The sequence below is a fragment of the Notothenia rossii genome (genome assembly GCF_949606895.1).
Source record: "Notothenia rossii genome assembly, chromosome: 2".
NCBI lineage: Eukaryota > Metazoa > Chordata > Actinopteri > Perciformes > Nototheniidae > Notothenia > Notothenia rossii.
In genome coordinates, this window is record NC_136904.1 from 89,499,535 (window position 1) to 89,515,833 (window position 16,299).

Here is a 16,299-nt window from a genome sequence, read left to right on the forward strand (position 1 = left end):
AGCAGTGACTGCCAGACCACAGCAGCCCGAAGTCAGCTGACTGACCCAGAGCAACGAGGGGGGGGGGGGATATGATGAAACACACCAGGACTGCAGGCAATGAAGCATAAAGGACCGTTTATTGTACCCAGTACAGATTATCATAAACTCAGAAGTGTAAGAAACACATTGTGAGGGGAGGGGGCCGACGCCTATACAAGTGCAGACAATCCCTGCGCCTGGAGTGGAGCCCATGATATAATGTGTGTGTTCACCTTTGATGGAACTCCGGCTTCACACACACACACACACACTTTTACAGGCAAGGGAATAACATCGCCTCCTCCATTCTCCAACCGTGAGGCCTCTTAAAGAAACAGTCTGCAGTAGTAGCATCCATATTTAAAAAGCTACATTGTCTATGAGAGCCAGAACTATACAGCTTTTACATTAAAATCAAAACAAATGCAGCCTGATAGCAAAAATATATACTTTATATACGTTTGTCTTCGCCCTCCCCCCCCATATTAAGAAACCTACATAATGAACACACAGACAAAAAAAAAAATGCAGAGAATATCACAAATATCTTCTTTGTCCAGAGACAGGAAAGCGATATGTTAGTGGACACAGTGTTACACCATGCAAAGAGAAGCCTCCTGTTGACCACTTGTGACTGGCAGGTGTCCGAAAGAAGGAGAAAGTCACCCTTCTTTATTTAGTTTTTACTTTGCATGCAACATCCCGATGCAGCCTGCCATACTGGTGCATCAGAGTAACTAGTACACTGCCGAGGAGAACATGAAGCACCCAGACAGAGATACAAAATAAAAAACAAATAGGAGCAACGTGACCTTTTTGATCATACATTTATCAGGGGAAATACTTGCATCCCTTTTGAAATGGAGGAGATGGAGTGCTAATCATCTCTAAAACTTGGAGCGGTATAATAAAAAGGGACCCAGCGGTGATGAGTAGACACGAGGAGTGCACTGTATAGACTGCAGTCTCTAAAGGGAAGCGGATACAATCTCTTACACGGGTAGAAGCGGTTAAAGAACGTAACATGTACACGAGAGAGCGCAGCCCAACCAACAAGCCTGAAACACAGCAACGCCCCAGAAACCTGAGAGGCCTGGGTCTCTAAAGAACAGCTGGCGGATGCAAACTAAAATGTATGTACAGAAAACTAACTGATTTGTGAGTTTAGAATATATGTTTTTCCATCTTGAATCCGTGTTATGCAAAATTAAAGCCCTTTCACGGATGTGGCGACATAAGAATGGGGGCGACCCAAAAAAGGCAACTATAGAATAGTGCTGCATTTAGAATTAGTTTTTATTTAAAACTTACTTGATTGTTTTTAAGAAAAGCAGATTGTCACAAAATCAGAACGACTCTTGTACAAAGCGGGCTTCCTCCCCCCCCACCCCGGTCAGTTCTTTTAAAGATGGCGCCACGTGGCTTCGCTTTTATTTGGTCTCTGCAGCAGAAGCGGCCTCTTGCAGTCCAGTTCCTCTTCACTGGTTACACAACCTCTCTCTTTCACTCGGCGGAGAGGAGCTCTTTCCCCCTCATTCATTCTTAGCTTGGGAGCTTCCTCAGAGTCTTATGAAGGTTTTGTCCAGGGAGCAGGAGAGGAATTTGCCCTCCAAGCGACTCAGCAAGTTCCAGCTCTGGATTTTTTCCCGGGCGACTTTGGGAGTGTTTGCGTGTCCATGTGTGTTTTGCTTTTAGTAGCCGTAGCCGTCGGGGAAGGGCAGGCCTGCCACACACTGCTCGCTGGCGTCCAGCAGGTAGGGGGCGTTCTCCTCGTAGTGAGTGAGGGGCACCGTGTCCTCCTCGGGGCCCGGCAGGCTGTCCGGGTCCACCTTCAGGTTGGGCCTCTGGTTGTCGGGGAAGGCCATGGAGAAGAGAGCCTCGGGGTCGCACACAAACTTGTACACGTACCTCTCACCGGCCACCTGAGGAACACCAAAACACACATATTTAATTGAATGTTTAAGCAGATTAGCTTTTGCTTCCCTGATTGCTAGGCAACTTATACGTATGGTGGAAGCAGGAGGCGTGTCCCACTCATGTCCAGTGGGTGACAGAACTTATGCAGTTTCTACACATGGAGAAAGTAAAGTGTACTTTGGGTGGCTCCACTTTTACATTTTATAGGACATGGCAACCGTTTTGTACGTACATGGAGAGTTTGAAACTGTGTACTCTTCCCTAACGGATTCATCATTTTTAAAAACTGAATTAGAACACAGATGTACTTTAGTCAAACTTTTATCTCAACCTTTTTATGTATATTTGTAGTTTTGTTTTGTGCTGTGATTTAAACCATTTGTTTGTCTATCATTGTAAATGTGTTTGTACTATTAATCTAGTCTTATTCCATGGGGGGGGGGGGGGGGGGGGGGGGAGGATACAAACAAATGGACAACACTGTATGTGTTGTTTAAGATTGATATATTTAGTAGAAGAGTTAATCATTCAGACTCTATGGGACATAATAGGACATAGTTGCAGAGGGGTGGGGCGTGGGGAGAGAAAGGAAAAGGGGTGAACGTGCCTTTACCTTCTGCATGATGCCCTTCTCGTAGTAGTAGCGCAGCGAGCGGCTCAGCTTGTCGTAGTTCATGGCCGGCCGGTTCTTCTGGATGCCCCAGCGCCGAGCCACCTGAGGACACGGACACACAAACACTGATTTAGGAGCTGCAGCGAATTCAAAAGTCATTGTCATGTGAACATAGTAGCTACAGTGTAGTTATGACAAGGACATTCTTAGGTCAGAGGCTCCTCCAACAGTGCAACACAATGAAACAGATGATAGCAGTGCAAGTAAAGCAAATAGAATCAAAAGGTAGTAAACTTCTGGGAGTAGGAGATCTGGACAGAAGACATGAGTTGTTTGAAGGACTCACCTCCTCGGGCTCGATCAGTTTGAACTCCATGCCGCGGCCGGTCCAGGCGATGAATTGTCCGTTAGCCGGGTCGTCCAGTAACGTGACCAGAAACTGCCAGAGCTGCAGGGAGCCGCGGCGCTGATAGGGGGGTCCGTCACGAAACGCAGAGGGCTCCTGCTTTACTTTACCTGTGAGAGAGGAAGAGGAGAGAGAGAGAGAGAGAGAGAGAGTGAGAGAGAGAGAGAAAAAGGAGGCAGAAGGAGAAGGAAAAGTGTCAGAGAGGACTGTACTCAGTGTGGTGAGACATTCCTGCCAGATGGACACTGTGAAGTGGACTCGCTGTTCATTATGCACCGAGAGCAAAGCCAAAGGACTGGACTCAGAACATGTTCAACAATATCTGGTACTTTTGGGCGGTTTATCTGCAGGATTACAGAAAATCTAATATATTGATCAGATTTGTTTATACTTGGTGGAAGGGTGTAGCACAGACCTACACAGAACTAGTTACATTTTGCAGCAGATCTGAATCAATTGGCTATTTTATTAACATTGAAAGAAAAGACATTTGTCCTTCATTCATGTAGGGTTAGAATAATCAGAAATATGAGTTAGAGACCAAGCCCCCAGGAAGTGAGCCGGACTCTGATGAAAATATTCGTTGTGTCCAAACGGCGGTACTAAAACTTCCATATCAGTCCGTGACGTCTCTGGGCCCAGAAAGACTTTCCCCCATTGACTAACATTGGGAAAGAAACTTCTGTAAATCAGCGGATACTTTTTTTTAACTAAATAAGCTACCCAGTATGAACTATGTTATAGCCCTTATTAAAATCATTCGGTCCTCAAAGTTGTAAAATGCACTAAAAGCCGAATCTAGATTTATCGGGAGGCGGGGCTTAAGGGGCGCATGCTCTATGAGCGCACATGCGGGTTCTTCTGCTCTGACAGCCAGGCATGATGGGTAATCTGTGACGTTTCGCTCTCTCAAAAGTTGGGCCATTTTGCCCTCATGCGCCAATGAGCAGCTCTCATAGGAAAGAACGAGACCCCGCCTCCCACGCTGTATCCAGTTCTTATTAAACATCCATGTTAGAGACTTGGAGAATTCAAATGAACTCCCCCTAAAATCCTAAACGAGAACTATTCTGACACAGCTATTAAAGTGGTTATTAAACGTTCTGATTATTTAAAATGCAACACCTCACGTTGTGTGTGTTACCAATTGAAGCGCTTAAACACACAGAAGACTAACTTCCAAATGTGTGAGGTAGGGTCCTTAGGGGTCAGTAAATGCCACATTGGCTTTGGTGGATCTGCACTTTATACATTCATTTGTATTTCCAGTCTTACCTTCTAGTCTCTCAGGGACCACACAGGTGTCGTCAAAGTACAGCTGAGTCTCTCTGTCGAAGGAGAAACCTGCAATGGAAGAAAGAAATGCGACATTAATGGGATGACGAGCAGATAGAGCGTGGGAAACAGAGACCCAGACCCAGAGACCCAAACTGCATGCAAAGCAATATAACTGGGCAGCTTCCCAAGACTGGAAGCTTATATTGAGCTGAGCTTGTGCCAACTGCTGATGTGAGAGATGCACAGTGTGTGTGGAGCAGCGACAGATTCATTGATACTTTCACTTCCCCTGCTGACCCGATATCCTCTCGCCCAATACTGCGCTTTAACCAGCTCCATGAGTCAGGGGCTCACAACCAGAAGGACTGGGCTAATGAAATCATTCTGAGACATAACTTACTTTCATGGTTATTTTGGTAGAAGCTCCCCGCTCTCCCAAACGATGACTGACAGTTCGGCACTTCTGTAAACAAAGAGAGCAGATACATTTAGACCAGAGACTTCCTCACTGTCATATCAGATGTTTAATGCATCAAATCCGCCGCGCAGCTGACAGATATTTCTGGATCAGTGCCACAGAGTACAAAGAAACACAGCTTTGATAACCGTTTATAGACAGCCAGTCCACACTATAGGAGTGTTTCAAGTCACAATAAACACATGGTGGATGCTGTGTGTGTGGAGTTAAGGTGGATATGTTACAACAATGTCAACAGGGATTTGGATCATTCGTTTCATTTAAAAACATGCAATGGATTAGCTTTCCTTATAGCCACCAGACTCTTCTGAGTGAAGGCTGCTTTTTTGACCAATCAATGGCCGATTTAGAGCAGCTCCAACAGCTGGACCGAAAATACGCACACACTAAATCTTCAATCCAAATACACTGCACACAACATCCCCCTCATGTCCACCAAGCCTTTAAATAAGATTAGCACCATGGTTGCTGTATTCAATCTCAATGACAATCGAGTTACACCAGTCCGCCCCCCGGGGGGTCAAGGCCTGTCTTCCGTTTGTAGTGTGTCTGCAGTGAGCATCACCCCCTCGTCCCCCCACCCCCCACACACACACACACACCATCTATTATGCTGCTTCCTGTCTGCTGATAAGGCAACCACACATCAATCTTGAGCAAGTGTTTCCTTAAGTCTCTGTCTCCGCTTGTCCTCACTTAAGAGAAGAGTCTGCAGGAAGTCACTGGTGGAGCCGAGTCAAACCACGCGTGAGGAGAAAGACTTCCTCTGTTCAATGCATCCATTTAGATGAGGGCTAATTATCTCCTACTCAAATCTGTTTCCTAGAGCACCAACAATAATGGCAGATAAAGACATTTATAGTCACTTGGCGTCTAATTGTTTGCTATAGTCAATTAGAAGATACAGATCTGTAAAGCACCACAAAGCACCACTTCAAATCTTGTGTTTTTAAAACATAACAACACAAATAAGCCCTAATGAAAAGAAGCTCTGTTGCTACAGTGCGTCCATGCTGCATTTGATACAACAGCTAATAGGCAAAGATTTGTAGCAGATACTAGTAGATTATGAGAAATACTAGAAACATGTCCCATTGATTTGAATGATTACAAATGAAAATACATTTGGATTAACATTGCTGCATTATGGTGGTGTGTCCTGTTATGAAACTTTTCAATAGATAAGAATAAGGCCTTGTTTACAGCAACACTAATATGAAGTTGTATCGTGATAAGTATGGCGGTTACACGGCCCTGCTGCTGACATGATGGTCCATGTTGGCATGCCCTCCTTTCACCCCTGTACAGATACATGGGTGTGACGTAGGTATTTAAAAAGGCCATAAGATGCTAAGAGGATTTGCGGTGATTACGTCACTGAGCGGCCAGCCGGTCGGCCAACAGGCAGAACGGGAGTGATAGAAAATACTGGAGCGAGTGAGAAAAGATTACAAATAAAGTTGTTGCAGGAAAAGAGGATGTAGGGACAACAGCTGGGTGTGTGGGCGTTCGGATCAAACAAGGCAGCGACAGTGGCTCCGGCTTGTTTGACTGAAAGCGAGTAAACAGCCTCTGTTTGCCGAGGCTTTGTGCAGAGGACGGGCACCGGTTGGCCGATTCTACATTCTGTATAAAGCAGAATGTGCAGGCTCTTACGATCATCTCGCTGTGCCGCAGGTCACTCAGTCCTCTGAGGGCTGCGACCCAGATCTATTCCAGGTAGGCTCAGTGAAGACGTTGCCCGCACCTGGCTGCGTGACCCATTTCCTTTTTGCCCTTTGAGGCTTAGGCTGAGATAAAAGTCCCAGTTTTACTTTGCTGGCATGCCTCTGGAGGAACCATTCAGATTAGGCTTGAAGGGAGAGTGTGTGTGTGTGTGTGTGTGTGTGTGTGTGTGTGTGTGTGTGTGTGTGTGTGTGTGTGTGTGTGTGTGTGTGTGTGTGTGTGTGTGTGTGTGTGTGTGTGTGTGTGTGTGTGTGTGTGAAATGAGCACCTGAGTGGCCGTGCTAAAACTCACAGGCGAGTGTTGGCGCCCAGAACAAACACAGAGAGGCACATTCCTCACCCTCTGCCCGCTCCACTTTCACAGCCCTGTACAATGGCTTTCACGCAGCCAGCGATACACTTCAATGCTTTCTATGCAGAGAAACAAGTCTGCAGGAGCAGGGCTGCGAAACTAATCACAAAATGGGGCTGTGCAGTATTCAAATTGCAGGAGGTGCAATATTAGTTACAGGATAAATATGTAATATATGATTCTGATTTTAGTATTGTGTCGTTAATCATATTGCAACTATAGTTCAAGTATTGACGTTATTTATTCTCAATTGTGCATTCTCTCCACGGTGACATCTCGAGGAGGTAATGGACCCTTCTCTACTTATTTGATCACCACAACTACCCATCTCTACTCACCAGAATCGAAGCAGAAGTCTCGTGGCTCCTGCTTGATGGCCATGGGGTGGAAAGCTTGGCGCGGGGCCCCCCGTGGAGCACCTGGGGGCCCCATGGAGGGGACGCCCTGCTCTGCGTAGCGCGGGTCGATGAGCTCTTGCTTGAAGCCCTGGGGCGGCACGGCTACCAGCGGCTCGGACATCTGGCGGTGGTACGGCGGCCGGCCGTCGCGGGGCAGGCTGTGGTGGCTGCTGGGAGGCTGGGGCAGGAAGTGGGGGCGCGCCTGGCTCTCTGAGGGGGGGAAAGTGAGGCATGGCTCTGACATCTGCCGCTGGAACCTGGAGATGGAGGAGATGGAAGGGAAAGAGGGATGAGGTCTTTGTTCAGGAATAATACGCGCAAAGACACGAAATGAACAGAAACACCCTCTCCGGGTCAGAATCTGGTTTATCAGCAGGTAGTTCACACGAACGAGGAATTTGACTTGGTGTCGTGGTGCACACAGAAAAGAAAAACAAGAATTAAAAACACAGATAGAGAAAAATATTAAAAATATTAAAAATATAACAGTTTTTAGTAGATAGAAATGGAATGGAATAAAAAGGAAAAAAATATGTAATACAAACCGGCAGTAATCATTTCCATCCAGAATTTGACTAAACTTTCTTAAAATTAGATACAAGTATGCAAAATTGTGTCAAAACCTTTATGTGTGTAAAATTAAATACAATTATACACACATAACGTTTTTGACACAATGATCACTTGTATACTTTAAGGACAACAAGATTTTGATCCAGGATTTTTACTTGCAATTAAGTATTTTGACAAAAATTGGTATTGGTACTTTTACTCAAGTAAAGCCTTCTTCAGCCACGGCCCACCCCCCTAGATAAAAAGGGCAAACTGCGAGTGCTCACCTGTGCTCAGGGGAGAAGTTGTTGGCATCCTGGCTGATGGGGGCGCAGGGCACGGCGAAGGGGGGGCTGTGCACAGAGAGCGCCTGCTGGTTGGGGGAGCCTGCGCTCGCTGTGATTGGCTGGTGTACGTGCACTGGACGTGTGGGATTGGCTACGTGGGAGTGAGGAGGAGGGGTGTGCGTGCTGGAGGGGCCGCAGGGAGAGACCGGCGTGGAGGGGGGGGTTAATGGCTTGAACCCGGGAGAGGGCTTCCTGTCACAGGCACTGAGGAGACAGAGACAGTCAGAATCAAGAGGATATCCAGCGGCAGCCATCGTGCTCTTTGTAATGATAAGACATGAATTCATAGAGCCCCTTTCAAACATAGATAAGAGTGAGAGTTAAAGGCAACACTGAACACACAGGTGTTCACCTCCTTTAGTCTCAGGGAGAAGGAATGCATTGTTTTTGATGCATTGTTAAAAAAAGGCTTTTGTTTGATGATTTCTTTTCAAAAGCGTCAGGGATGTAAGAGGCCTTTGAGGATTATAAAACAAACAACATGTAGTAATGTGGGCCAGACCATTGAGAGCCTTGCAAACAAGCAAACATAACGTTAAAATAAAGTAGTTAAAACATGTTAGTCTGAGGAAAGGATAACACCCAGGCGTGTGACTTCTGGTTTGAACCGTGGGGCTAAAGCAGCTGTCTCTCTGTGATGACCCAGGACATACCTGTAGCTGTAAAGGCACTTCTCTCCGTAGGGCATGGGACTCCTGTCCTGGCGACAAGGAGAAAACTCTTTGGCGGGATTCAGCTCGCGTTTGATCTTGGCCGGTGGCTGGCCATGGAACATCACTGGAGACACACAAAGAGAGTGCATTAGATCAACTCCAGATATCACCTAATTGAAGCCATGAACAGAAGTGCAGCAGTTCTCTTAACCACATTTGGAATTGATGGATAAATGGACGACGTCTGTGTATTCCCTCGACTGACAGAGACACTTAGCAGCAATTTATCATCCGCTCTAATGACAGGGGAGTCTGAACACACGCCATCCACCCAGCGCTGCTAGGTAGCACCATACTGACTGCTCTACACACACACAGAGGCTATCAAAGTCCTCGTCTGATTCCCATTAGGGCCCGCCAATACCAATACCCATGAATCAGTGCGGCTGTAATCTAATGGCGGACAATGATTTTCTTCTCCCGCGCTGTAACCATTAGACACTAGCTGCTGCTGCTCTCTGCGTATCGGCTGCAGTTTCCGGGGCGCCACCTAATAGCCGGGCAGAAACTGGATCCCTCGGCGCAGAGGAGCCGGGGGCCAAATAAATCAGCGCCGTGCTGATGGACCCGAGCAGCAGCAGCAGAAAAGTAAGTAATGAAGACATCAGGCTTCTTTTCTTACTCTACACAAACGGGCCTGCACTAGATCTGCAGCGCTCCGTCGACAAATCACCAACTATGTTGACACTTGATTAAAGTAACATTAATTTTTTGTGCCATTTAAAAAAAAAATGTAGACATATTTATCTGATCATAACTATTTATGTACACTTTTTTTTATTTTAGTCTATACTGTCACTCATTTTTAATGCAATATTCAAATGATCCTCATTTGAACGCTTGCCTGTCCTCATGGGGTTCACTTTTATTGCATTTTATACTATAATAAAAGTTAATATTTTGGAGTTTTGGGCTGATTAAAACTAGACATTTAAGACATCCTTTTGCGATTTGAGACATTTTTCAGCCATTTTTTTTTATAACTATACTTCGATCTCAAAATGAAAAAAGTCATTAGTTGCAGCATTAGGCTTTAACCTCAACACATTATAACTACACAGACTATAAACTGATAGTGATATTCCACTCCGAAGAAAAGTTGAATATGGTTCAGCTCGGGTCAGTGGAACGTCGCTTCACCCCATGTGGTGTCCTACTGACTGAAGCTCACATCGGAAAATGTGGTTCTGGTGAATAGGCGACTTTGTGAGAGGGAACGGCCTGCAGCACGGCAACAGAAGTCACTGCCAACATCTCTTCTATGACTGACTGAGTCACACACACACACACACACACACACACACACACACACACACACACACACACACACACACACACACACACACACACACACACACACACACACACACACACACACACACACACACACACACACACACACACACACACACACACACACACACACACACACACACACACACACACACACACACACACACACACACACACACACACACACACACACACACACGGCGCCCCATAAAAATGCATACATGTCAATGCATCGACCTCAATAACATGTTGCAGCACTCAAGGTCAGTTCGCAGCTCGCTTTACCACATTTGCAAAGATGTTATAGAGTAGCTACCACGCCCCGTCTGCACCTCCTACGCATCAGACGAAAGCATCAATTTAGAAGGACAGAGGGGAGTGGAGGAGGTCGTAAAAAGCTTCATTGGGCATCATTCAAACATATCCCTCAGCTGCAGCCTAAAGGAAATGTGCAGAGGAGGCTGTATGGATTAACAACGGGTTAAGGTTTTTTTGGGGATGGGTTGTGTAAAGCGAGACAGATCTGAAGCTATCCGCTGGAATCGAGCCGCCTCAGCAGCAGGGCCAGAGTGCGGGGAAGTGTGAAATCAGATTAGGAGCTTGGCTCATGTGATGCCCCATGCCAATCGGCTGATTAAACTCAAAATGGAGGGGAGGGAGGAGAGCAGCCTTTCCCAGAGCTGTGTTTGGAAGAGTCGATGAAGACATTTCGATGAAAGAGAGGTGACCTGAGCATACAATCAGAAACAGTACTTTGAGAAAAGCACATACCAGAAGGTGGTGAGAAATGCCATAATAGCCACTGCAGTTTGAATCCCTCTGCCAAGAACCAGGCGGGGCTAAAACACCAACATCATGGTCACGGATCGACCCGGGAAATCAGAACAACGTAAATCAGGTACTCACAGCTATCCGACTGGAAGTCTGGGACGAACTGTTCGTCATCGGGCACCTGGGCTGTGAAGACATAAGAGAGGGTTTCACATGGGAGGACAATCAAGCTTTCTCACAGCCAACATCCAAGACACTATGCAGAGAGCAGGAATGTCATCTAGGCGGACATGGAGAGAAAGTTACTTTTAGAAAAACAAACATGGTCGCTGTCAGCAGTTTCTCATGCAGAGGACTTTGCTCTACGTGCAGAAATTGCTAACACACAAAAAAACAATAGTTCACATTCTTATCAAGTTAATCTTTAATGAAAATACTTCATCTTGTTCACTATTTAGAAAACAAATAAGACTAAGAGATGCATGTCAAACATTAGAGATGATACAGGACCTTCATCCCAAAAAAAGAAATTGCAAATATGACTTTATTTATAAAATAACTTACCTTCTGCGATCCAGATCTCTTGAAGCTGACTTAAGTCTTGGAAGAGATCTGAAAGTGAAATATATGAAATAAAGGTTAAAAGATTTCAATCCTGTTGTTTAAACGTGATTCATTACATTGCCGTTAATCTGAGGATTATTGGTTCGTTTTGGTTGAAGAAATGTCAGAAAATGGAGGAAACATCGATCAGTGTTTCCTAAAAAGAGAACATTTCCTAAAATCTCTTGAACACAATGTAAAATATATTTAGCTTAATGTCACTGAGGAGCTAAACACCCAGAACGAATTCACATTTAAGAAGTTGGAATTAGAAAAAGTTGAGTTTTCTATATAAAAAAAAGTGTGATGAATCTTTGCAGCTCTAGTTACTTCAGCTAAAATACGAACTGTTTATTAACGTCCTGACGTTTACCTTCTGTGTCCTGGGCGAGCTCTGTGTCCACAAACTTCCTCTTCCTGTCGCTCACAGGTCTGATGTGAGAAAGCTCCTCCACGTGAGACTCGTGCTGCTGGGAAAGAAAAGAAAAGTTCAAAAAGAGAAATGTAATACAAGTGTGTTTGAAAGTGATCTTTAGTGACCAGCAGGAGAGGAGCTGGCATGTGTCCACTTACGCTGGGTGGGACCATAAATGGGACTTGCTGGTCGTAGAATCCGTCCATGTTATCTGCTTGATTGGAAGGGGGGGGGGGGGCTCCGATATTTGGGGGGAGGGGGAGGTGTTCGCTTTAAAGCGACAGCGCCCGGGTCACTCTGAGGGTCACTGGAAAACACAAGATTGGAAAAACATACAGCAAGGGGTCACAAAGGGGCTCTTTGAATGAGTTTCTTGGCGGGTCAGGGGGGAAATGGGTTTTAACTGTACGTTGATTCCAAACTTACGGATTTTAAAGTTTTTTGCTGCTGATAGTTTGCAGAAGAGTCAAAGTTGTAAGATGAACTTTGTGTGATCCGGTGAGAAATCACACAAAATACTATTTGTACAGTTATTATGTAGTTTGTTTTGGAAATGAATATTGCAGCTAGCCTACGCTGACCAATTGTGTTTAAGTAACAGGTATTGGTTGTATAGCATGAGCCTACTATTCTTTAAGTCACTAAGAATTGAAAAACTTTACAGTAAAAAGTGTTTCTTTGTGCAGGTTTTGCCTGAATACATGTTCCCTTTGTCTTACATTTAACTGTAGGCGTTATTTTTTATTTGAAAAAAACTAAGACTTTTATGTCCACGCAACTGATCTAAGATACTGACATGTTCACACTATGTAATGATTTACAAGCTTTTGAATCAAACAATGACCCCCGGAATAAAAATATTATCTTGATATTGCAATATTTACTCCCCAGCTTGTAAAAAAGATAAGGGTGAATACAATGTCAAATATGTTATTGCCTAATGTTTTGCCATTACTAATGTTGCCATGCCGTGCTTCAGTATTTTGTCATGTGTTTATATAGCAGCAAACGGGGTGATAATGTGCCGAGGCCACCAGCATCTACCAGCTTGTTATTTAACCAACAAACAGCCCTTTGAACTGGGCCATACGGAGTGAGAAGCACAATGTAAACACATGGCGCATTTAATACACTTATATAACACTCACTGGCCATCTGTGGGCACTACTTTCCACTATAATCAGCTTGGAAATGTTGAGGAAAAAACCTAAAAAGAGTAATTTCCACCATTTAAGAGTACATCTACACTTAATTGTGGCATGCACTGCAACGCAAACACTTTCAAAAAAGATCAGTAAAAGAGTTTATAGAGGCTTACATCTACAGTTGTGAGGTAATGTTGATGCTGCAACCTGGAGAACTTGAACTCTGTCTACCCTCAATGTAGTCAGAAACACTAGTAATAACAAAATCCCTTTGAAACAACAATAACAGAAAAACTAAGCCACTATATCTGCCCTCTATTCTCCCTCAGCAGGCTGATATGACTCACTCTATATCTCCTGTTAATGGATGACGAATACAGGATAGCTGCAGGGCAATAATTACTGACGCCGAGCACATATTACACTTACAACATCAGGACTCACTGTACTTTTCTCCAAGTGGATCAAACAATCAAAGACGGTACTGTAGCACGTCAATAAAAAGCAGGTAGTGCTTATTTTTTGACAAAACAACAGTGACGGTAAATGAAAGCAGAGTAGCTTATAATAAGGTTGAAGTGTAGGACAATTAAAAGTAGGAAGTGGTACATTTTAATAGCATTCACACATTGCAAGAATTTGACTGCAAAATGTGAGCCAAAAAAGTAACTTTATTCGAAATAACAGTGATGAGCTACTGATGAGGGTAAATAAAAGTGGAGTATATCTGATAAGGAAGATTAAATCATGAAGGGGTCCTAAAATGCACCAAAGTTTTCACACTGTTGGTCTGTATTTTTTTCACTACGGCTTCACAGGCATTGCCTAATAAACACAAAAGTTAACTTGCTTACTACGTATTTCCAACCAACTTTTATCACTACGGTGAATGTGTAAAAATGTGTACATTTTCGCAAAAGTTTTGCTTTGAAGCTGGGGAGTAAAGGGGGGGGGGGGAGGAGATATTTCTCCCCCAGTGGTGCCCCCCCCCCCCTTACTCCTCCTCCTCCCGGCCCTTCCCCCACACATCCCTCCCTTGTTTTTCTCAATGAAGTGAAACTCGAACCGTGTGGAAACAGAGGAGAGAAATAACGGCCCGTCCATTCATAAAAAAAAGGAAAAAAATCCCAAACAATCGCGCTCGCGCTGATAAACCAACCCCACGCAGATAAACTAAGCAGATTAAACACACGCTTTTCGGTTTAAATACAACACACAACATGTATGTTACACTAATACGAGCAGATATAAGATGGTTGTCAAAGTAAATATCTTTAAATAAGATGGCGTAAGAAAAATAACGACCCCGTAACACGGCTTCAAAAAAAAGAGAGCAAGTTTTCGGATGAATAAATAATGCAGCTTACCTTGTTTGTGTGTATAGACGTCCTCTTTAGAGAGAAAATGCGGTATTAATATCCACAAATATAAAAACAAAGTGTCTGTAGTCGAGTAATTGTCTGCGCAATGTTACAGTGATGTGCCTCCTTCGACTCACAAAACTTGACTGAGCTTTTCGTTAATGGCTCGGTCGGTTTTTCCCTTGGGCTCCAAGCGGCACGCAGAGACGGCCGTTGATTGGTTGAGCTACCCTGTCCGTCAAGTGAAGTAGCCAATGGCGTCTCTGGAGGACATGAATTATGCATAATCTTCGGTTTGACCAGTCACATCGCAGCAGGAGCCTATTTTTATGAATGGCTGGATTTCATTCACATTTTTTTCAGCCACCAATGCCAAGATGTGTTTGTTAAAGGGCCAGCTGCATTGGAAATGTACTAAAGATCGACCCTGTAGCAACGTCAGTCTCACGCAGACTTTCCCTTGACCCTAATGATAGATTATAACACTGTGAGGACACATTTCATTAAAATTGACACACTTGTATTAAATTAAAGTGATTTAAAACTGAATAGTAATGCAACAGTATGAATGACGCAAATGGCTGAGGATTACAAAGGATTATTAATGAGAGAATGTATTTCAAGGACACGATAGAAATGAATGAATCATGGAAAGTAGAGAGGCATTACAATCATGAAGCATGACTGGCCGTGTTTAAATGTTTAAACTTTGCTTGTTTGTTCACTGTCAGAAACAACATAATTCTTTCAGCAGTTATATTTGCACACAATCTGATTAGTTTTAATCGAAGAGGAGAAAAGGCGATGATGAGGTTAGTTAATCTGTTTATCAATTTATTGACGCAAAAGGGAAATAATTAACTGAAACAATCTACTCTACTTTTTATTTGGGGATTTTCTAAAAACGTTTTAATGCTGAGTGTGTACATCCCTCTTTAAAACATGTTGAAATGTTCATTCACTGAATACATGTTTAGTATATTGTATTTCTTTTAACATTGTGGTCTACATCCTTGTGTGGAAATCCTGAATAATGGCCTGTACAATTTAAAATGTAAACCAGGTTTAAAAATATTTGAAGGACACGCCTCAGTGTCCCAATCACATGATAATATTCAGATACTTTTCTTAGACGCACATCTGTATAAGTAGCTCCCCAGAAGGTGAACCACTTCCATCAACTTTCTTTTCTGCAGCAACAAAAATATCAAACATTGAACTTTGTGGCCTCTGTGATTCTATTCGTAGTTGTTTAGTGTCGATTTGTGCTCATTATGTGACTTTGTGGACATTTTGTGTCTGTTTTTGGTAATTATGTGACACTTTGTTGTAGGTTCTTTGTTGTTATTTTTTGTTCCTTTTTGGTCATTTTGAGTCTCCTCCTGGTAAGTACATGTCTCTTTACATTACATTACATTACATGTCATTTGTTCTACTTGTTCTCTGATTCTAAATCCAGAACACGAACCACTGAGCTACAGCCTCCACTTTACATTAGCTAAAACCGTGGTGGCTCCTGACATGTTGGGCACCTGGCCCTTTTCCCGCTCATCTATGTTCAAACAAGTGTTCTTCAACTATAATAAAATATAGTTTACTTCTACTGTTTTAAAATAACAAGCCATCCTAAATGAACTGTGATAAAGCATTGAGAGAAAATAAGATATGAGGACTTGCGTGTGACTGTTTGCATGCAAATATGCATGCAAGGAACAGCTGTTGAAGCCCAAAGGTCAGAGGTCAGGAACATATAACCTTTGTCATTATCACCTCTGTCCCCAAATTAGGAATCCTGCGTATAAACTCTGTGGCCCCACACACACAGATTCCAGCAGCTGGTATGAAAAATATAATCCCCGTCAAATCCCTGCAGCAGTGATGCAGAGATTATGAGCCTGCTGCAGAGGCAGT

The 16,299-nt window shown here is 43.8% G+C and overlaps 1 protein-coding gene across 4 annotated transcripts; it reads right to left on the reverse strand.

Annotated features, from left to right (window-relative positions):
- Positions 1 to 98: 98 nt before the first annotated feature.
- etv5a (ETS variant transcription factor 5a) lies at positions 99 to 14,554 on the reverse strand. 4 transcript variants are annotated; one of them, XM_079667478.1, is made up of 13 exons: positions 14,395 to 14,554; positions 12,041 to 12,189; positions 11,841 to 11,934; positions 11,429 to 11,476; positions 11,000 to 11,050; positions 8,741 to 8,864; positions 8,028 to 8,291; positions 7,129 to 7,445; positions 4,636 to 4,698; positions 4,233 to 4,301; positions 2,898 to 3,067; positions 2,552 to 2,653; positions 99 to 1,943 (listed from the first exon to the last, which is right to left on the reverse strand). In XM_079667478.1, exons 2-13 carry the CDS (start codon positions 12,086 to 12,088, stop codon positions 1,713 to 1,715), a joined length of 1,581 nt encoding a protein of 526 aa, XP_079523604.1. In that variant the 5' UTR covers positions 12,089 to 12,189; positions 14,395 to 14,554; the 3' UTR covers positions 99 to 1,712. The 4 variants fall into 4 exon arrangements, with proteins under 4 accessions (XP_079523604.1, XP_079523602.1, XP_079523603.1 ...); XM_079667476.1 differs by having other exon boundaries at positions 2,546 to 2,653; XM_079667477.1 differs by having other exon boundaries at positions 11,841 to 11,937.
- Positions 14,555 to 16,299: the final 1,745 nt, after the last annotated feature.

Excerpts from the sequence above, each read along its gene's own strand:
- etv5a (XM_079667475.1), bottom strand. The coding sequence starts at position 12,088 with ATGGACGGATTCTACGACCAGCAAGTCCCATTTATGGTCCCACCCAGC. Across the intron at positions 11,938-12,040 it reads CATTTATGGTCCCACCCAGC|CAGCACGAGTCTCACGTGGA; the intron begins GTAAGTGGACAC and ends TTTCTTTCCCAG. Across the intron at positions 11,477-11,840 it reads GCTCGCCCAGGACACAGAAG|ATCTCTTCCAAGACTTAAGT; the intron begins GTAAACGTCAGG and ends TTTCACTTTCAG.